The following is a 21,665-nucleotide window of genomic DNA, read 5'->3' as shown; positions in this document are numbered from 1 at the left end:
AGAGCAACATGAAAGGAAAACACCAGCTCCATCTTTAAGCTAAAATGACATTTTGGAGCCATCGAAAAGTTCAAGGTGACAGCTGTCTGATTTATGCTCCCGGGGATAGAAGGCAGAGCATCGAATCTTTCGGACAATTTTAAGGACAAAGTTCTATAAGGAAAAAATATTTACCCTTAGAGAGTGGTGCAGCACCGGAATGGGCAGCCAGAGAGGGTAGGGAATCTCCTGTCTTTGAGGGTACTTTTTCAGAGCCCTGAGTGCACCAGGTGGCTGTAATTGCTCCATACAGCCCCACCTGTCCCCTCCAATCTGCACCCTCTGCCCATTGTTCCAGGAGCATCCTTGAAGCTCAGGGCTGCACCTTCAGTCATGGCCTAAGCTATAGCATAGGTGTTTCTGTTCCCAGTCTGGTTCCCAAGGGCTCCTGTGCTATTGTTTGGATTTCCTGGTTTGACCTGGGACCTGACTCGTTACCTTGCTTTTGTGTGCTGAGCAGTGGACTGTTGATGGGACCTGCTAGTATCAGCAGCCCTGCTCTGCTCACCCAGTTTGGGTGCTGGTGAGGCCCTGGGACTGTGCCCTGGCTGAAGGCACTGCCCCTGCCCATGCTGCGGTCACTCTCAGCTGCTGGCTTGCCTTCCTTTGTGGACCAGCCCTGTTCTTGCCACTGCCTGATGAGGTTAAGGATTTGACTGGGCAATCTCCTCTTGCTTTGGAGTTAGCACTGCTTGGAGCAGGAGGTTCAACTTGATGAACTCCCTAGGTCCCTTCTAATGTAAATCTTTCTGTGACGCTGATTCACTAGCTACTCAGGGAGTTAAGGAATCAGAGAGAAGATTAATGGGGAAGGGCAGGAGAAGACATGATGAGTGCTTCAGTAATACCATTGACGGTCTAAATTTCCTCCCTGTATGAGCTATTACATGGTTGCTCTTTTTGTACGTGCAATACCATGATGGGCATATTGCAGAACAATGTTGAAACCAAATAAACGAAATAGCCAAGGAAGAAACAAGGTATTTCTGCAATGGGCAGGATAAGGCTGAGTCTGTGAAACCTGCCATGGATATGACAGGGGCAGAAACAGGGACCTGGAATTCCATGGCTCCTGCAATTTAATTTCAGAAACATAAAGGATATGGAGAATCTATTTTTCTTGCTCTGGTTCCACAAAGTATTCAGAGCATGACCCAGCTTTTGGGAGGTGGCTGGTGAGACTTGTGTCCCTGAACTCCTGCTAGCTAGGTATGCCTAGGGGGCTTAATCACATGGAAAGCACAGGCAGCTGATGACAGAAGCCAGGGGTTTCCAAAACCCTGCATGGGTCACTTAGCTCAGTCCGGAGTTTTGATGCCCTTTAAAAAGTTCTCCCAAGTGCAGATCTGGATGCAAGCAGGGTGGAGATGAGGCACATTGTGCAGCCACTGTCCACCCACCCTTATGTAGCTGGGAATGTGCAAACGTTCTATCACAAAACAAAGGAACATGGTCTTTGAAACACTCCACACCCCCGAAAACATCCAGGATACTGCAGCCAGGATACTGAGACACACACCTGATGCAAGTATGTGTGAAGAGTCTGCAGGGCTTCAGATTATGGACTGAGATTGCTTTTCAGACTTTTATCAAGAAACGTGTCTGTGCCATTGGGAGAGAGGTGCAAGAGGTTTCCAAGCAGACACTGTCAGTGCAGATGCTTCTGGATCCAACACTAGTCCACACACCTTTACCTGCTGTCTGCTGCTCCATTGCCAGGTAGTCTGCTGGGCACCAGGGAAGGGATTCATCTCCAAAGACTTCCATTTAGGTGTCTTCATGTGTCTCAGCTCCTGTGAAACACAGACCTTGTCAATGAGGGTAGTGGAGTCCCAAGAGTGCTTCAGCTCACCCTGAAGAAGAGACCTACTGGGCGGTGAGCTGTGTCGGTTACTGGGCTCCTTGACTGTATCAACTAGATCCCCACTGACAGTACTGCAAGCTTAAACCCTCAGTGCACATGGACCCACCGAAATGTAGGCACCTTCACACTGGTGTCTGAATACAAAGCAGTTTCCCACCCCAGGTGGCCTAAGGACTTTTTTCCTAGAACCAGGCTCTTCTCTGCTCTCCTCTCGTGGTGGGAGGCCCTGCATATTGACCCCTTCCCCTTCCCCTCACTCTGCAGTAACTCATTCAGTCTTTCTCTGTGGAAGAGCAACATGACAACAAGGGTTACACACCTGTCTGCCTTACGGGATTTTGAAGACTTCAGATGTGATCAGTGCAGCCAAAACATGAAGTAGTGTTGCTTTCCCTCCCCTCCTGGGGGTCAGCAGGCAGTCCAGTTGTGTGCTAGAAACATCTGTTATGCTTTGGTTCAAACCTTGTATTCCATTTAAAGAATAAACTATACTCCCTAAGTATCAAGAATACGAAGAGTTTCACATCCACTCTTCAGGTTGCTGTGGTCAGGACTCAGGGATGCAGTATCTATCCACCCAGCATCTTCCTACCTTCTCTTTCCCCACCAACACAGCAGGAGGAATGGGAAGAGGGTGGGGGAAGAGGACAGGAGGAGATGTCAAAGACAGGATCCTTTCTATGGAAATTAAACAACAAATCACAACAGCTATCGGAGCTGGATTACAAGTTTTAGACCCTCAGTGTTGCCCGCCCTGCAGGAAAAAAGCTTGACAAAAACCAGGAAAGAGTTCAGATAACTGTACAAAAGGCCCAGGATTCAGACTTCTCCTCTGAAATTTGAGGAGGGATCCAGACCAACACATGGTTTAGTGGTGGACTTGGCAGTGCTAGGTTAACAGTTGGACTCAATGATCTTAAGGGTCTTTTCCAACCTTAATGATTCTATGATTCTATGAAGAACTGACATGCAAGAGAAAGTCATCAACTGAGCTAATAGTACACAACACAAGGAAGACACTGTTACCTGGCAAATGGCAGAAGTTGCCTTTAACCTTCTGTACTGGATTACAGCAAATAATCTGAATGGCTTCCACAGTCAGGAATCACCCAGAGATCTGACCAGTTGGCCTCTTGGACAAAACATCATCATCATCATCAACAACAAAACCAAGTTATTTTTGCTTTCCTGTTAATAATGCTACCTAAATGGGGCATTTAGCAGTCCCTGTTTCTGCAGTGTCCCTGTTCCTGCTGTAATGAGAAAACCATACATGTACCAAACTAAAACCAAATTAAACATGTTCCATGTCATTCTGCTCTTCTAATAAATAACACCGAGCAGATCTCTGTGGGGGCTGGCGGCTGTCACTTCTTTTTTTTAAGCTCAGCATTTTGCCCTCGGACTGCCTGTCCTTGCGGAATGGGAACAGCTGAGGAGGTGATGAGAGAGGCAGTGTGGGCTGGTGTGCAGAACACCAGCTTGGGAGCCCACAGGTTCACCATGGAGTCATCACTGTCTTATGACAGTCAATTCAACCTCTATAAGGTATTCAGAGGCAGACGTGGCCACCACAGAACTGTTCTTGGTGAGATTTTATTGTGCCATGAATGAAGAAGGACCAGAAAGTCAGCTGCATTAAAATACATCTCTCACTGACAGCTCTGCACCACAGAAGGATTCTTTTGCACTTCCAGAGAGCTCCGAATCTCCAAGTCTCCTTCAGTCTGTGCTGGCAAGAGATCCACAGGGGAGTCAGTGCAATCACCAGCAGCTTTGGCTGTTCCCCTTCCGACTCAACACCGACTGCTTCTGCAGGCTATGTGAGCTACCTTCTTCTCCCAGACCCTAGAACAGAAGACAAGTTGAAACACAATTTCCTTTCACAGAGGGCTTCCTACCTGTGGGTTTCTATGCCAAGCTTTAAACAGGCATAAGCCTAGGACAGATCTTGTGCAGAAAACAGTAAAGAGAAAGGATGCAGGTTCTGCTCTGTTATATCATGGTACATTGAGAACAGCTCTGCTGCAAGAAGGAATTTGTGGTCATGTCATTTAGAGCAAGATTTGCCCATAACCCTGTCTGTGTGCAAACACAGCAAAGTTACTCTGTGTCCATATGAAGTAGCTTCTGTGGAGAGAAAAAATGGGTGTGTTTGATATATCTGTGCTTGACATACTCTCTTCAGAATGTGAATTTATCATGAATAAGCAGTAAAACAAGATTTTTTCCAAGCAAGTTAGCTTTTTTTTTTCCCCTCTTCCCTCAAAAAATAAAGCAGGAATATGTTCTGTCATTTGTGCCTGCCTGTAGGAAATTAGCATGTGAAAACTCAGTGACAGCCCTTGTGGCAGAATGGGAAGATAACTCTTTTAAATTACTTTCTAAATTGTTTAACTTACCCACTCTCTTGCCCATGTATGCACATGCACCAAGACGCATGTGCCCAAGTGGCCTGTGTGGACACAAAGGACAAGGGAGACCCCCTGTTAAGTCTTCGCTACGCATCTTAGATTCCTTTTGACTGGTGATGACAAACTGGGTTTGAACAGGTCTTTCATAGGCTTTAGGAATCAGCAGTTGTAATGAGGTGATACTTTTGCTTCAGAAACTTGCTTGCTTCAGCCTCCAAGAGTCTTAGGCAAGGTTGTTGTCTGTTGTTGTCTTTATTCATTAGGGTATCTGTATGGCTACAGATCTGCCTCTCTGTTGGATAACAGGAAGAGGAATAACAAATGCAGTGTGCTATAACCCTTTTAGTCATCCTCCTGCTACCAGAGGTCAGGTATTCCGCTAATTAATCATCCGTGCTGTGGCCCTAATTCAATCTAGTCTTGATGCCAACAACACACTCCTCAGTGTTTACCAGTTTTATGGCTATGAGTCAGGTCCTTGGATATCAATACAGGCCATCCCTACAACTCTTGCTCTATTATTTTTTTTCTGCTGCTTTCATACTGTGATTCGTATTTCATTCATAATAGCCCCAGTATTTGTGTTACAAATCTCTACATGCTGGCCAGCAAATCCCGTTAGCCTAAGGATGGTCTGATGGGAGTCCACAGTCATACTTGGCCTAACAGAGTTTTATGCAAGTTATCCAGAGCCTGCAACACGTGCCCTGCCACACCAGTCAGATTTGTCAGCTGGAAATCTCCCTTCTCCTCTGTTCCACCACCAGCCTGGGTTTTCAACACAGGCAAAGTGAAGAATTTTAGTGTGTCCTTCTGTGTTTGAATGAGGGATTGCTCTTTCTAGGCCTTAATATAGGGAGAGACTTTTAAGTGATTTGAAAATGGAACTTAGGACCCTAAGTCATCACGCATTTTTGCAAGACGTGCTCTGCATCCATATCATGTTACTGCTCAGCTGCGTGGCTTTTCCTAGACTATCTGAAAGTGGATCCATACTGCTCTGTTCCAAAGGGGGGTTATTTTAATATTGTACTAAAATACTGACAATGAAAACTTGTTACTTTAATTAGGCAATAAGCACTGTCATTCTGGGTTTTAAGATTTTGAATAAGCAGAGGTTGATTGCTGAAGTAAATTTTTACCATTTTGGAGTTCACAGGATTTATTTTACTGCAAATACTGTTGGTGTCTCCCGTGATGCCTTCCAAATTTCACTGGGCACATGAAGCCAGGACAACATCCTATCTGAAAACCAAAAGGTTACAGTGTGTTTTCAGAAACAGTTACTTCAATGGGCCCAGAGGACAAGTTTAACCAGAATAAGACATCTTTTAGAAGAGACAAGGCTTACCTAATTGAATCAGAAGCTCCAGAATTTGCATGGCAGTTCACCTTCAGACCACTTTGCTAATACACAGAAACTCAGCAACCTGCTGGCCACAGATCAGACTACAGAATTGATCAAGACTCATTTCAGCTCCAATGCAGAACGCTGAGCAGTACAAGACTACAGCATACACTTCAACTCCCAGCTGCATACCATTTGGTCTTAGGCCAGATACCAAGACTCTTGGTCTTATGAGGGCCAGATGTCCCAGTGAAATCAGGATTTTTAGCTATTTGTTTTAATTTCCAGATAAAGCGAGAGAAGTCCTGATTTTTGCAAGCAAGCAATCTAGCCACCCTTTCCATACAGCGTGCTGTCAGCTGTACTTGTTCAGCAAGAAACTGCAGGTGGGGGCTGTCCCCTGGTCTAGCTACCCTGGCCCACCACAGCTTTCAGCAGTCAGTTTCCAGCTGGGCTGACAAAAAGCCAAAGCAATGCATCCCATAGACTTGGCAGAATTTATCGCATCTTTTTGTACTATCATCTAATATTCATTCTAGGATCAAGAGTACCAGGATATGACAAGGTGCATTCCACAAAGTATTGCTTTGACTTGGGCCATGAGAATAGCTTGTTGGGAATCTGCAGTGGCAGATGTGCCAGCACAAGCTAGAGAAGCTCTTTTAGCCCATGCCATGGCTTTGCTACAAGAAACCTGACAAAGGAGACACAAAGATGCAAAGGTGATCAAAAAGCCAATGACAGAAAGCCAGCTCTGCACCCTCCTCCTTCAACCCATGAAACCACCAAATGCTGTTTTGCCTGCTGACTGGCAGCTGTATTCTGATTTGCCTCCTAGGACACTGGTCATGAGCAAACTGCAAAATTACGCTTGAAATATTCTTTAGTGGGAAAAAAAAATCTATTGGAAAGAAAATATTACAATGCATATTTTACTGACAGTGGTGGCTCTGAGATTAGGCAATGTTTCTAGGAGTCACATGCATTGGGAATGGGCAGGTCTTCAGACTGTAGCATAAGAGAACCTAGGAAATCAGTGCTCTGTCCCTATAACAGTGACCCTGGGCTTTGTTTCCCACCAACGCTGGCCTCTCATAAAAGCTGGAGCTATGCTGAGGGGGGTGTAAAATACTAGTATTATTCCTTGCTAAATATTATATATGCACTTTGCATAGCTGAAAAATCATGAGGTGAAGTAGAAGGCAGGAGAGAAAAGGGTCTGGAGATTTTCATTGCGAGCAAAAGGCAGAAGATATTCCCAGTGCTGCTTCAACAAAGGCAGAGAGGCTTTGAAACACCACCTGGCACAAGCCAGGGTCTAGTCCAGTGGTTCCCAATCTTTTTATAGCTGAGCCTCTCTCAAGAGAATAATCAGTATTTCATACGTCACTGAATCCAACTGCTCACCTGCCTCAGGGCTGCCATCGCCTCCCCTTCGCTCACGGTGCTCCTGCTTGAGTGGTTGCGGTATCCAATGCCTCATATTACACCCCTGTTAACGTGAAACTGTATGTCATGATGAGTGTGCTCAAGTTCAATTACACTTCCAGGTACTCTACTTATTGACGTGCAGGCATCTCAAATGACATAGACGACGCAAGCTCTGTGCTGTGAAGAGCTGACAGACATATTGGCAAAAATATTTGCATGAATCTCAGCCATTTTCCTCCCACTAATATGTTCATAAGTCCCATTAAACTAATTAAGATAAAAGTCTAATCTGTCCAGCTCCAAAGAAGCTGCATCAGTGCAAAATGAGGGGAAACAAGCAAAACAGTCTGAGCAAATGGAAGGAGAGGAAAATTAAGATGCTTATACATTATTACAAAAAAAAGAGAGTATTTGGGCTTGAGGAAAAGAGACAGTGAAACAATGGGGATGTGTGGCCATTTCCCTTTTTCCTCTTCTTTAACGCATTATCTAAGCCTGTCTTGCAAACACAAATACAATTGCACCCCTGCAAGAGCACACACCCACCCCAAATAAATGTGATCATTTGGAATTAATTTCAGTGAAAAACATGAACACTTCAGAACATATCAATGTCCCCAGCTACAAGTAACTGCAAGATCAATGCTCCAGCCTGCACACCCTGCTCAGCAGAATTGCCACTGCAAGCAGCAGAAATGTGCTTGCATAAAAACAGTAGGAGCAAGCTCCAGGGCTTCCTCTCCCTTTAACATGGCTTACCTCTCTGTTAACCAGACAGGAGCACTCCTTTTAGAGGTACAGACAAGCTGTTAGCGTGTGGGCTGCTGTAGTAAGAGGTGCTTTGGATTTGCTGGGTATGTACAAAAAGAGCAATGGCCACTTCAAGCCAATTCTCCCCAAATATTGAGCTGCCCTGACGTACACCCAGTGATCGTGCCACCAAGGAAATGACTGCAAAGTTTTCATTGCTTGCTGATGAGGTCCATAACTGTTTTTACACCTTCTTCTCTAAATAAGGAAGACGCCTGTCAGGCCTCCGACTGCCTGACCAATTTGACTCCTTTGCTTTCAGCAGCCAGTGAAACCCCACTCCTGCCTCCAGTCTTGGGTGACAGCATTCATCAAACCTCAGCCAGCCTGGGAGGACGGCAGGTTAGTGTTACAGCCATGGCAGGCTTACCTTTGCCAAGCTGTTGATGTCAGAGTGATGATGTGGGGAGGGACAGCCTCTGCACTATAAAGATGGATCAATCAAATATAACTGAGGCTGCCCACCGGAGAGCAGGAGCTACAAAACATGGTCCCCACCAGTTTGAGTCCTGCTGGCCTGTCTCTGCTTCCAACCCAACTGCTATCGGGCTTTAGTTTCATGTCAGCAATCTCTATTTGCTTTCCAAAAATAAGCCTCTGCCACCATGCTGAAGGAAGAAAAACAAGAAGGGCGGTATTTTTAGGGCCATTAATTCTGACCACGTGCCCAGGAGGTGAACCGGATGGCCACTGCACAAAGACTTCTCATCACTATGTCCTGCGAAGCCAGCATTCACCGGACGTTGCCTGCTTTCGTTCTTCTGGGTTTTCTAGCTGGGCTTGCTTCAACACATCCAGTTGTAAGCAGAACTAATGGCACATTGCTGGAAAGAGGATGGCAATCTCTGTTGTCCAGGTCCATTGCTGGGATGTCAGGGGAGAAGTCAGATGTGAACTGGGAGAGTGACTATTTGCTAGGAATCAAGAGGCAGCGGAGGCTTTACTGCAACGTGGGCATCGGGTTTCACCTTCAAATCCTCCCAGACGGAAGGATAAGCGGAGTTCACAATGAAAACCAATACAGTGAGTTGCATCCAGAAATGAAATAGAATAGATGTCACTTAATTGCTGTGAACTCTAGTAATTACCCTTCATAGAATGCAAATGTTATTTCTTGATATTATTAACCTGTGCTACATCTGTTGCCTTTTAAAAGCCTCTGGGATCAATAACCATTGGAACACTCCAGGCTGAAACATGTCATAAATGCTTAGACAAATTTAGATACAATTTATTTTTACTCTGATTTACTTCATAGATGAGAAAAGACAAACCAGGTTGAAAACTGTATCTCTGCTGCATTTGCTCACTCCTCACCTTCTCATTTACCTTTTGAATCCGGGAGGTTGTTGCTGAGCTCAGAGTGCCAAAGCATGATTTTTGAATCCTAGCTGACTAGTACTTTTGGAACACTCAGTCATGGAAGGTGCTTGCTATTCCTGGTTTGCTTGTTCTTAAGGGTGCTGTTCTGTAGCTGTAAGATTAAAAGAAAAGCATTAGCCCTATGGATTTGAATTTCCTAGAGAGGGCAGTTGCTAAAATCTTTTGCGGCTAAGATATCATAGGGGACTTCAAAATGCAAGACACACTTCTCTAATGCTCAATAAGTAACACTCTGTAATTATAGCATATTAGATAAAAATAATTTGCTTATTAGAAAGCCCAAGAGTTTGACAGATCAAAAGAATGTGACAGAGCAAAAGGATTATACAGCATGTGACTACGACTCCAGAATTATTTTAAAATCCTACGGCATATGGGGAAAAAACAGGATCTCCTCTGTGTGTTTTTATCATGCTGGACTAGGGAGATAATTTTAATAAAATATGACATGTTCATTAGGGTTTTAAAATAAATCAATTATATCTGAATCGCCCTTGGTTAGCTATAAATTCTGTGATAACACTTCTATTGAACTTCTTATTTTTCAGGTCTCTTTGAAATATCCACTGTAGAGAGAGGTGTTGTTAGCCTGTTTGGTGTGAAAAGTGCTCTCTTCATCGCAATGAACAGCAAGGGGAAGCTATATGGAACGGTGAGTACAAGCGCAAATAGTTTTTCAAGGCTTAAACAAAGGCTGCAAAGGTTTTGTTTGGGTTTTTTTTTTGTTGTTTTTTTTTTTTTTTCCTTCTGGAAATCTCTGATTACAAGAAGAGAAAACAGCCTTTCAATTACAGGGAGCCTGCCCAGCCCAGTGTCACCAGTGTTATTTAGTGCAACAAGCAGCGTGGCTGTTAGAGGTCTGTTATTTTAAAGCTTTCCAATAAGATTGTACAGAGAGCACCCTAGAATGAATGTATTCTGCAAATAGTACGAATGAATTGGGTGGCTGCTTCTGAGGGCTCAACACCGCAAACACATTCTAGTAAGACTGAACCCTGCTGGTTCCCTTTTGCATTGCATTGTATGTAAGGCAAAAGGGTGTGCTCTGCAAAAATCCCTAGGAGGTAAAGTGTGTGTGTATGCCCATGAGTGCGTGTGTATGTGATTGCATGGGTGTGTGTGTGCATACAGGTGTGTGTAGGAAAGGGACAATTAGAGCTACCTATACTAGCTACCATTAGTAAAATCATGACCACATGCCTCCCCCTACCAAAAACACCACCACCATGAAGAATACATAGGAAGTTTACCCTACAAAGTTGACATACACACCTGGGGCTATTTTAAGGACCAGTTTTGTGAGATCAGTCCCAAAGGGTGAGAAAACAATAACAGCTATTAACAATGGTCTGCAAGTCATACTGAAACATTATCACTACCATCCTCATCTAGAAAGTGCTAGCTATGCCATCTAAATGCAATTTAACCTCTGAAGCCTGAGCAAGACGTCTCCAGTCTCAACATTCAGCAGAAAAAGCGCTTGTTAGGAACCGTGTTTGAAAGAGGCTGGCTCAGGGCAATAGGCATAAGCAGTCCATCTCAAAATAATGAATGGTATATTCATCTTTTATGTCAAGAAACAACAAATTCATTTCCTTTGAAACAACTGTAATTTCAACAAAGCATTTCAGTTGATTAATAAAATACCAAATGTTGTGAAGGACCCATAGCCATTACTACTCTGACTGATTCCTTCTCACACAGGTAATGAGAATGGGACATTTTAAGGTTCATGTCTGATTTCAAGCACCTAAAAAGTGCCATAAGCCCAACTGCTTTGCTTGACTAGGTCTTTCTAAAGAAATGCAGGATCTGGCTTCAGAGCTCCTTTTGATGCATTTTTCCTTGCACAATGCAATGCTCTAAGTTAAACGCTTAAAAACTTTGAATGGTGTTATTACAAAGATGTCCAAATAGAACGGCACTGGTGGTGTCTCATATGCCAGACATTTGATCTCAGGGAATTATTCTGCTTTCTCTTTTAATTTCCTTGATGCTCTGCATTTGTCTCTTGCTTCTCCTTGCACTTTCTTTCCCAGATAACTCCCTCCCCTTGGATTTACATGATGCGACATGAAGAAAAATAAAGCTGTTTTCCCAGCTTTGAACCTGCTGCATATCTCACTAACAGTTAAATATAATATCACTAATGATTTAATAAAAGAAAAGATTCAGTGCTAATCTACAGTCTTATTCAAATACCTTATTTGAGCAAATAATTGTCCCTGGGCATTGCTGTTTTTAAGGGAATGGAATGTTTTGACAGCCAGCATATCATTCTTTTATAAATTACAGGACCTCTTGCAGAGAGGAGGTGTGAAATAAAGGTATGATGTCATTTGGGCGAAAGGGCATGAAATTATTGCTTGCAAATAAAATTAAGAAATCCATGATTTATGATGAATTAACTTGATCTGTCACAGGAAGTACACAGTCCATTATCTGGACAGGTGGCATCTGAGTTCATCTGACACCAAATTAGCACTGAGGAGGGAGATTTATTGTTGGATGCAGTCACTGCAGCACCACCTGTTGCACACTGCAACAAGTTCTTCTGTAAAAATACTAGTAAGAAAAATGACTTGAGTCTTCATGAAATATTTTATTGTACCTGCTTTGTTCTCCCCTTCCCCCGCTCCTATTCTTTAGCCTGTTTTCCAAGATGAGTGCAAATTCAAAGAAACCTTGCTGCCCAATAACTACAATGCATATGAATCAAATGTTTACCCTGGTGCTTACATAGCACTCAGCAAACACGGGAGAGTGAAGAGAGGAAACAAGGTTTCTCCTGCTCTGACAGTGACCCACTTTTTACCGAGAATATGAACATGAGCAAAGCAGAAGATTAAACCCAGGAAAAATGGTTTCATTTTGCACACAGGAATTATCTCCCAGGTAAAGTATTTATACTGTTCATTGAAAAAAAATCTATATGTGTATGTGTATATTTGGATAAAAATTTTTGTACTAGATTCATCACATCGTAGCATATGTAATATGATGCTGCTTCTCTTCTACTCTGTACAAACTTTACATGGCTCTGTGCCTCCTTTGGTGCTGAACAGAGAAAAATGCAAGCTGGAGTGCAAAGGAAAAAAAGTATTTGGAAGATATAGAATGGCTGTGGATAATAATCTAATCAATCAGGTTATTCACTAATTAATATTAATTACCTCAGATAATAACCTTTCATAGTGATCTGTTTACATATCATGGGCCAAATCATCAGATGACTTTGCTTCACCAGAGCTTCAAGCAGTTCACTCCATCTGAATATCTGCCTGCACCTCCCCTTCTACACACTGTGTCCTGTCTCGTAAAGTCCTCAATCTGTTTTCATAATTAGGGTGCCAATTCCACAACCATTTCCACACAAGCACACTGTCTATCCCCCAGACTCCCTCTGTCTCTCAAGGGATTCTTCAGGGTCTCTTCACATGGACTTGTTGGCAAAATGAAGACCTATAATCAATTTCCCTTAGGAAGGGTCACAGGATAAATCACATATGGGTCCCAAATGCTGAATATATTTGGAGCTGAGGATTTTGAATGCCGCCCCCTTGGCATTTTGTGAGCTTAGATTAGACCCACCTCAAATATAGATGTGTACATCTTTAATATAAATACATGTGTATATATATAAACATGGGATGTGTATCTGTGTAATTACACACTTTTAATGGATCAGTCATCCCAGTCTCTAGATGCCCAGGTGCCTTTTTATGTGTAGACATGTAAAAGAACACAAATATTTCAAGGCACTGTATTTCCTTTAGGCTGAACCTTGTTAATCTCGAAGAACTAGAACTGGTCTGCAGGATGCATTTTATAAAATGTATGAAATTCATGAAAGCTTCCAGCAAAGGGTTATTTTAGAAAACTTCTCTGTTTTGAATTCTCTTCTATTTACTGCTTTAAGTATATTTGGTTCTTCTCTGTCATACCTCACTGAGGTATGAAAGACAGAGGAAGAAGATTATACAAGCATGTCTTCCTGGGTTGGGGCAGAGGAATTTGTGCCATAATTCCAATTTCTGTCACTTGCAAATCATCAGTTTCAAAGACAACACAGCAAGCTGTGTGAGATACTTTCCAAATCTCTCCTAGAAGCCATAAAAATGGCACATAACCTTGCCTTACTATTTTGACAACCTTTTTCCAGATCACCAATGAAGCTACATTCTCTGTGCCTTTGAAAGAGTATTTTAAGAGGCCCTAAGTCAATAGTCACTATAAATGTCAGTTACCAGAAGCCTTGGGATTCCTGCATTGATGGCATGCTCCTAAATTTGAAACTAGATTCAATGCAATGTCAGAGCATGAGCATTTTCAGCATAGACGGACCATGCTGCTGCAGAAGTGAACATCTGAGTGCAAGATAATCTCCCACGTCCAGCCAAAATGTGGCTATGTCCAGCCTTGACATGCCATTCTATTTGTAGGGGGTGTCTATTCTTGATGAATTTGAGCCTTCCGACATGCATGAAAAACACTGTCAGGGTCAGATCCTCAGCTGGAGTAAACCAGCCTAGTAAGCTTATAGCTGCAGAAGATTTGGCCCAAAGAGCACACCTACAAGGATGTATCTACAGCCATGCTTTCTGAAAAACTGTCAAGGCAATTGTTTTGTGAACAAGATACAGTTTTCCAGCTACTTTTATGTGATTTATACTTGCATTTCTTTCGTTCAAATGTAAGTGGTGATCAAAGTGTAAATTAAGAGAAAAAAGAACGGAATACTGCTTACAGTACATGAATGGGGCTCTTTGGATATAGCGAAGGAAAGGAATTACTCTTCATTTTCTGGTCTTGCAGTATGTAGAGAGAAGGCAAGTTGGCACACTTTGTTCATCCACAACGTGTGCAGCAGTTTGCTTTGGAAAAATGTGCATTTTAAGAGAAAAAGCAGGATGTTTTGAGTGGAGAGACGGGGTCAGAGAAAAGTTTGGAGGATATCAGGCAGTTACATTGACCTAGAGTCCCTAGAGGTGCAGACAGGAAGACTACAGCTGTGCTGAAATGCATTAGCTGGCAACCTGTATCCTTGTGTTATATTCCTAATTGTCTTTGAAATTAAGTTTGAAGAAGGATGGAAGAATATGTGTACGTAGAAGAAAGCATAGTTTGAATGTTGACACACAAGTTTGTTTCTGATTACAGCTTAAACCAGTGTCCTTAGGATAGGATGAAGTCTGTTCCCTCTGCCAGTGCAGTCTAGAGTAATTTATTGTTGCCAGTACTGATAAATAATGGGATAGCTGGCATGAAAGGTGAGAATCAGACTCACTGACTCCATTTTGCACATACTGATCAACAACGAGAACAAACCATAGACCAGGTCACAAGAAGTCTGCTTGGATGCAGCCTGCTGGGCTGAGCTTGTTCTTAAGAACTGCAGACCCTTGCGGATGCAGTTTTGGTGGGCATTTGGAAAGCCCCACCAGTCACTCTGCTGAGTTACTCTACACCACTGCTTTTTACTTATTACGTATCAGTGCCATCCAGATCAACACTGAAGTCAACACTGAAATCAAAAAAGATCTCCCAGTGCCAGGAATCCCGACTAGTATCATGACGTCAATCACGTCATTGTTAGAAGTGACAATGAAAGATGTCATTGTCAGGAGTGACAACTGTGGCAGGAAACCCCTCCAGCACAAATAGTGCGGTACCGAAACGTTGTGGAGTTTTAGACTAGTTTGATATGATACTTTGACAGAGGTGTTTCTGAAATGAATGCATGGCTACTTTCAAGAGAGGAATTAGGGCACATGTTGACACATTGCTGCAGATGTGCAAGCAGTCTAGAGGCAGCTCACAGTAGCAGAATGCACTGTGGCAGTGTTCAAGAAGTTATGCAACTTGCCTGAAATTATGAAATGATTATGATCAGGCCATTATGAGATGGCCTGATCCTGTTCTGCCTCATGATTGATTAGTTAAATTCCACCTCCTCCTCCTCAGGCTGTTATCACCTGCATGGGAGAAGGAGGATTTAGGAAGACCACTACTCATTTTACACTCCTCAGGATAAATTTTTTGAGCTGGCACAGAGGAAAAAAAACCCAAATCATTTGTAAACTGAATGTACATGATATGGAGGCTATGGAGAGAATATGGGCATAGTCTGGCAAACTGTCAAGCAAAACTTTCTACGAAAGAATAGTTCCATGGATATGTCACTACGTAAAGAAAACTCATGAAAGTAAAGGAGTTTCCCAAATCAGGGCCAAATTAAGAACCTATTATTGACAGGTCTTGCAGTGGTCCCTTTCAAAGCATATCTCATCTTGGTGCACATTAACGCAGAGTCATGAAATGGGCTACAAGCTTTGAAAGCATTGCTGTGAATGCCCCACGCCAGCCTGTCTTGCCCATATTTTGCACTTGGGATTCTCCTGTGGAGTTGATACTTATTTTCAAGGTTTCTTCTTCCATAGGCAAATCCCATAATAATTTAAGACCTGATCCACCTCCGTTAGAAAACAGTCTTGACTGGAACTGAATCATGTTCTTAAATAATCTAATTTTACCCAAACATGCAGAGATGCAGACACACAGACAGTGGAAAAGCAGAGTAATTTTTGTATACCTCACTAACTATTTCAATTCCAAGATTTTATTTTGCACAGTAAAATGGTGCCAAAGTTCTCATATTTTTTTTTCACTAAAATATACCTCATATTCTGACTCAATATTGACTCACAATTGAGACTGTAAATTTGCAAGAAACACAGAACTGTCCAATGAATTGTTTGTGAAATTGCTTCTATTTTTATATGTATGTGCTGCGCACAATAGTTTAATGTATTCATAAAATAAACTTTTATACATTTTTGGTAGTGTTTTGACTCCAAATCCCTCTTAACATTTGGTTTTTTCCTTGCTTCAGAGCTGCTGTGTTAAATCCTACACACACACACACACACAGAGTTTTTATTCGCCTCTAGAACCAGAGGACGTATTGGTACACTTAAAATTGCGGTAGACTTTTGTGTTCTTCAGACTTCTTGCCTGCGAAGTCATGAGAGTCGTGCTTCTTGTAGAGAATCTGGGAGTTTCACGGAGAGAGGGAAAATAATAGTGCAATCTGATTAAAGATGAGCTGTCATAGTCACCTGTCTAAATTCCAATACTTTTTACCTGGGGAGGTTCCAGTGCTGCTCTCCTGTTGCTAGTGCTCTTCAGTGTGTGACTGCCTATGCACATCTCTTACTTCATTAAATAAGAAAGGCTTTTTTTTTAAAAAGCATTTTCTTCTTGCCTGGGACTAACTTGGGAAAGCAGCTTCCTGCAGCCATATGTGAAGTTTTTTGCCTCACTATGCCTTAAAGTTGAGTATTTTGGAAACTCTGCTACGTTTCAGTGATTTGGTAAGTTTTGATCTCCCTTTCTCCACTCCCAGGTTGTCATTTAATCAGTCCTTCAGCTAGTTAAACAATTACAGACCTCTCCCAATCTGGGGACACAGACTAAGGTATTAGAAACCAATAGCTGGGAATCTGCCACCTGCTTCTTGGTTCATGCGCATTGTTTAATCCATACCAGCATGATATCACAGACCGGACAAGTCTTCAAAGCTCTGATTGCTGGTGGCCCTTCTCAGGAGTGTAAGAACATCAGCACCACCATGGCTAAATGCCATTCTTTGCATTTGTGTTTCAGCTGCCTACGCTCCCCTGTAATAACTCACTTTGCTTACAAGCCATCATAAATTTTTGCATATTGTTGCTCTGCGTATGTGCCAGATTTCACCTGAAAGAGGACTATGTTTCATTGGTGGGTTAAGCAATGCTTCTTTCTGCTATAAAAGTGCCTGTTTACAGCTCTGAGGGACGGTCACTCTAGGTGGAAGTGGGAATGGGAAAAGATACACAGCCCACACGCACTGACTGGAAACAACAGGACAAACTGGCAGCTGATGTAAACCAACCTAGCCCCAGCAAAACAGAAATGATCTGGTAAGGCATCATCTAGAGAGGCTAGAAAAAGGTTACATTTGGCCAGCTCAAAAGACACCCCCTCAGACACAGGCTAGTTTCTTCTCCCTGTGTTGCAGTTTGCCCTTTGAAAAGTGATGCTGGCCAGACACACCTAGGCAAGCACCCAGGTGGCCTGGGAGGCACGGGTGGTTCTCATGCTTTCTTCTCACTCTGTGGTCTCAGCTCAGGGGATGAAAAGCCTTCAGGGAATTTGGGGGACAAGAGATGGTGGCTAAACCCCACACCTCTATGAAGAGCAAGAAAAATTTTGGCTGAACTTTGCTCAGTTTACATTATTTCCTGCTTTTTCCCAGGTCATTTGAAACTTAGTGATGTATCTGTTCCTACAGGTACATCTGCAACACAATAACCTTATCCTTGTCCTTACCACTTTATCTTGGGTTCCCGCCTCAGCAACTCTCTGCTGCTCACCCTGGGCAAGCTGTGGGATGCTTGTCAGGGAAGGAGAAGTTTAATAGACAAGGGAAAATACAATTTAAACAAAAAAATTAGTCAAATGGCTTAAAAATGCACTTCTCCTAGCTCCCTTCACTAATTCTGTTCTTCTAGTCTCTTCTTTCCTCCCAAGTCTTTTTGTCTGACCTGTCACTGAAAATGTACCTGCTCTTCTGAAAAGTCTCTCCCTGCACCCAGAGCAGAGCAGGAGTATCCCAGCATGTCCCTTCTCTCCCCCCTCCCCCAAGTCATGCTGCCCTCTGTGTCCCCTGGCCTGATGCCATTGGCAGAGACCTATAATCTGTCCACTTATTCAAGCTCTGGCTTCTCTGATGACCCACCATCTATATGTGGAAGCAGGTGCTGTTTTCATTAGCTTGATGAGCCTGGGTTGTCAATAGCTCCTGATAAACATGCCAGCCCTGAGCTGGTTACAGTGTGAGGAGCACGGGTGAAAGCAGGCAGTGCTACACCTTCCTGAAGCCAGCAAAGACTGCTCAGCAATGGTAGCAAGATGAAAAAAATAAATATATGTAAATATGTATGAAAGAGCAGGAAACAGTTTCTACTCAAAGACAATATGGTTGGACTTGATGATCTTAAAGGTCTTTTCCAACCTAAATGATTCTATGAAAGTTAAAGGCTAAATAGGTATTGCCCTGGGAAGATCCTGGCCATGGAATCAGAAATATTTAGACAGGAAGGAACTGCTGGAGGGCTTGAATCCAACCCCTAGGTCAATGCAGGACCAACTTCCAAGCTAGGGGAGGTTGCATCAGGAAGAATTCCCTCTATCCACCCTCTCCAACAGTCCCTGTGATAGCCTCATGAGTCATTAAGCTCTGGATGAAACTCTAGATAGCAACTCAAAAGGGGTCAATCACAGACAGATGTCTCAAAGGGATCACCAGCGCAGCTAATGCTTTGCTGGAAGGCAGTCTAAGAGCTGATGGCATCTTCCTATCGGGCCTTGACACAAGCCACATCTGTCCTGCGCACCAAGCAGAAAATGTCCTTCCTACAGGAACTTGCCCCTACCAACACAAATGGCTGCAGAAATCATCTGAAAGATTCATTCCTCTGAAGGGAAAGGAAAAAAAGAAAAAAAAAAAAAAGGCTTTCTGACAACTCACGGATGCAAGGCTACCTCAGTTGTAGGTACACAAGCTTTGGAGGAAGACACAGGTACATGAATTGTGTGACTTCAGTGCAACCCCAGACCACTTTCAGGGAAAAGGGCGGCAGCAGTGCTATTCTGAAATCTGAATGCCACTTAATGCCTACAGTGCTAGAGACAGGTAGAAAGAGTCTGACCTCCTGAGGCTGATTACTGCAATTTTTTATTGGCTGTTATTATTATTGCCCTCTGGTGGCTATTTTGTTATTTAGCAGCTACGTGTCAGAGACCAAACATGGGTTCTACACCATGGGCCTGTGCACAAGGAGGGAAGGAGGCTACCACCTCATGGCTGTGACTGGATATAGGCTTCAGGTCCCTCGGTGTGTTAGTATCTGTTGCACCCTTATACAGGAAAGTCACAATTTTAACAGGGAAGCCACAGAACACCGTATTTGGGATTTAGGTGTCTTCTTGATAAGCAACTTTTCATAACACCAGGTAGGTAAATTGATCATGAAAACTACTTTGCTTTTACTCCAAATTTTCCGACCTGAAGATTTTCCAGTTTTTTTGCAAACATAATACGTGAGCCTAAGCATCAAAGGCAGTGCCACACAGAATGCCTTAAAGGACATAGACATGGACCTGTTGGAGCGGGTCCAAAGAAGGTCCACAAAAATGATCAGAGGGCTGGAACACCTCTCCTATGAGGAAAGGCTGAGAGAGCTGGGGTTGTTCAGCCTGGAGAAGAGAAGGCTGCAGGCAGACCTTATTGAGGCCTTTCAGTACTTAAAGGCTAGACCTGTTGCAATAGGACAAGGGGTAATGGTTTTAAACTAAAAGAGGGTAGATTCAGACTAGATAGAAGGAAGACATTTTTTTACAATGAGGGTGGTGAAACACTGGAACAGATTGCCCAGAGAGGTGGTAGATGCCCAAGCCCTGGAAATGTTCAAGGTCAAGCAAGACAGAGCTTTGAGCAACCTGATCGAGTTGAAGATGTCCCAGCTCATTGCAGGGGGGCTGGACTAGATGACCTTTAAAGGTGCCTTCCAACCCAAACTATTCTATGGTTCTATGACATAAAATGACAAGGCTCATTGAATCCCCTTGCTATTTCTCATGACACCTGTGGCAGGAAATACTGTTTAACAGCATGGAGCACCTTGAGTAGGAAAGCGGAAAGCAGCAGCCTTTTCCAAATTTTACTGAAGACAGCAATTCTAAAGCATGCTAAGAAATCCCTTTTTTTCCCATTACCTCACTGAGCGCATTATTACAAACAGTGCTGGGGGACCATAAGTGATCACAAATGATACAGTCTCCAGTTCATCGACTACCAGAGATGCTCTTTGTAGGACGAGGAGTCCGGGGGAAGATGCTGGTGCTCTGCCTGCCAGGGGGCAGTGTGCCACCTGCAGAAACCATAACTCGGGGGAAAAAGAAATACAGAAGGAAAAAAAAAACACAGGAGGGGTCACTCACACACTTAGAAACAAGCATATTGTTAAGAAATTTACTGAACAGTGATTTACTTCACCAGCAAATGCTATGGCCACTTCTCCATCAACTACTGAGCTTTTCTAAAAAAGCGGCAGCTACAGTACTAGAGTTTCATGAAAAAATGTAGCCAGAGTTTTCCTCAAAGAAAAAAAAATAGACTTTCAATTCAGTAAAAAAAAAAAACAAACAAACTTTCAGATAAGTTGTTTACTTTCCTTAGAACATGGAAATGGGTACAGGGGAAAAGTGATAACTGAAAACATTTTGTTTTTCAGAAGTTTTCACCCATGTCTTCTGGATCAAGAAAGTTTATGGCAGAAAACATTGTTTTATTTAATAGATACTTATTTTCTGTGTTGTAGGAAAAGAAAAATTTTCTCTCTAGTTTAAGCGATAGGTATGTTAGACATCTTAGTGTTAATACATTTTTCTTTCTTTTGAAAGTGAAACTACTGGGAAGTAACAGGCTGACACAGTCTGAGACCAAAGGGCCATGCTGTACATTATGTACATAAATGTCACTTGACATGTATGCTGCTATTAGGAAGGTAGGAAGGAGGTTCAGGCTTGTGCAGTGTATTTCATCTAAGCCTCCAATCCAGCCTCTGTGAGTTTCTGCACAGGATCCCAACACTGATCCTAGGATTGGGAGAAAGGGTTGGGATGCAATGTTGAAATCTCACAGGGACCTGAGGACCTAATTGCCTCCTGGTCCTTTTCTCCTTATTGAAACCTGATGTTGCATGGAGGAGACCGCAGCATGGACATCACGGGGTCTCCAGCAGCTCTGGAAAGACTGTCTTTTAGGACCCATGATGAGAAACCAAAGCAAAGATGAGAGCTGGTCCCAGTTTGTCAGCTAAACGCAGCCTTGCAGAAAGCCAGGCCAACAACCCCGACTAAAGGTGTCTCCAGGGCCCGGTCTTGTTTAAACCAGCCTGGATCAGGACAGAGCCAAGTGAGGACATCAGAGCTTCTTAATAGCACAGGCAGGCTCAGCAGTCACAAAGCAGGGTATGCTCAAGCAGCGTTTCTTTTTGGAAAAACAAGAAAAGGAGATGTCCCAGAAAAAACATCCAGCGAGCTGCTCTCTGGCTACAAGCCCTCCCAAGGGACCAGCCTTCCCCTGGACTCTGGCATCCCCACAGCACCAAGCCCTTAAGCTTGGCCTTAATTGGCTCTAATGGCCCTGACCAACCTTACCTGGGACCTCCTGGACTGAGAGACATCACCATAACTCTGGAGATGAACAACATGTTTCTCTGGAAATTGGCAATATTAGAGAGAAGTTAGCATGAATGCTCACAATTCTGTA

General features: G+C 43.2%; 1 protein-coding gene across 1 annotated transcript; it reads left to right on the top strand.

The window, feature by feature from the left end:
* Positions 1-8,589: 8,589 nt before the first annotated feature.
* FGF6 (fibroblast growth factor 6) lies at positions 8,590-12,134 on the top strand. Its single transcript, XM_009475479.2, has 3 exons — positions 8,590-8,929; positions 9,838-9,941; positions 11,939-12,134. The coding sequence occupies exons 1-3, from the start codon at positions 8,590-8,592 to the stop codon at positions 12,113-12,115; spliced, it is 621 nt and encodes a 206-aa protein (XP_009473754.1). The 3' UTR covers positions 12,116-12,134.
* Positions 12,135-21,665: the final 9,531 nt, after the last annotated feature.

The sequence above is a fragment of the Nipponia nippon genome, unplaced genomic scaffold (genome assembly GCF_047370975.1).
Source record: "Nipponia nippon isolate SJK-2023a ecotype South Korea unplaced genomic scaffold, ASM4737097v1 scaffold_3, whole genome shotgun sequence".
NCBI lineage: Eukaryota > Metazoa > Chordata > Aves > Pelecaniformes > Threskiornithidae > Nipponia > Nipponia nippon.
This window is presented reverse-complemented; position numbering and strand designations above follow the sequence as displayed.

Excerpts from the sequence above, each read along its gene's own strand:
- FGF6 (XM_009475479.2), top strand. The coding sequence starts at position 8,590 with ATGGCCACTGCACAAAGACTTCTCATCACTATGTCCTGCGAAGCCAGC. Across the intron at positions 8,930-9,837 it reads TCACAATGAAAACCAATACA|GTCTCTTTGAAATATCCACT; the intron begins GTGAGTTGCATC and ends CTTATTTTTCAG. Across the intron at positions 9,942-11,938 it reads AGGGGAAGCTATATGGAACG|CCTGTTTTCCAAGATGAGTG; the intron begins GTGAGTACAAGC and ends CCTATTCTTTAG.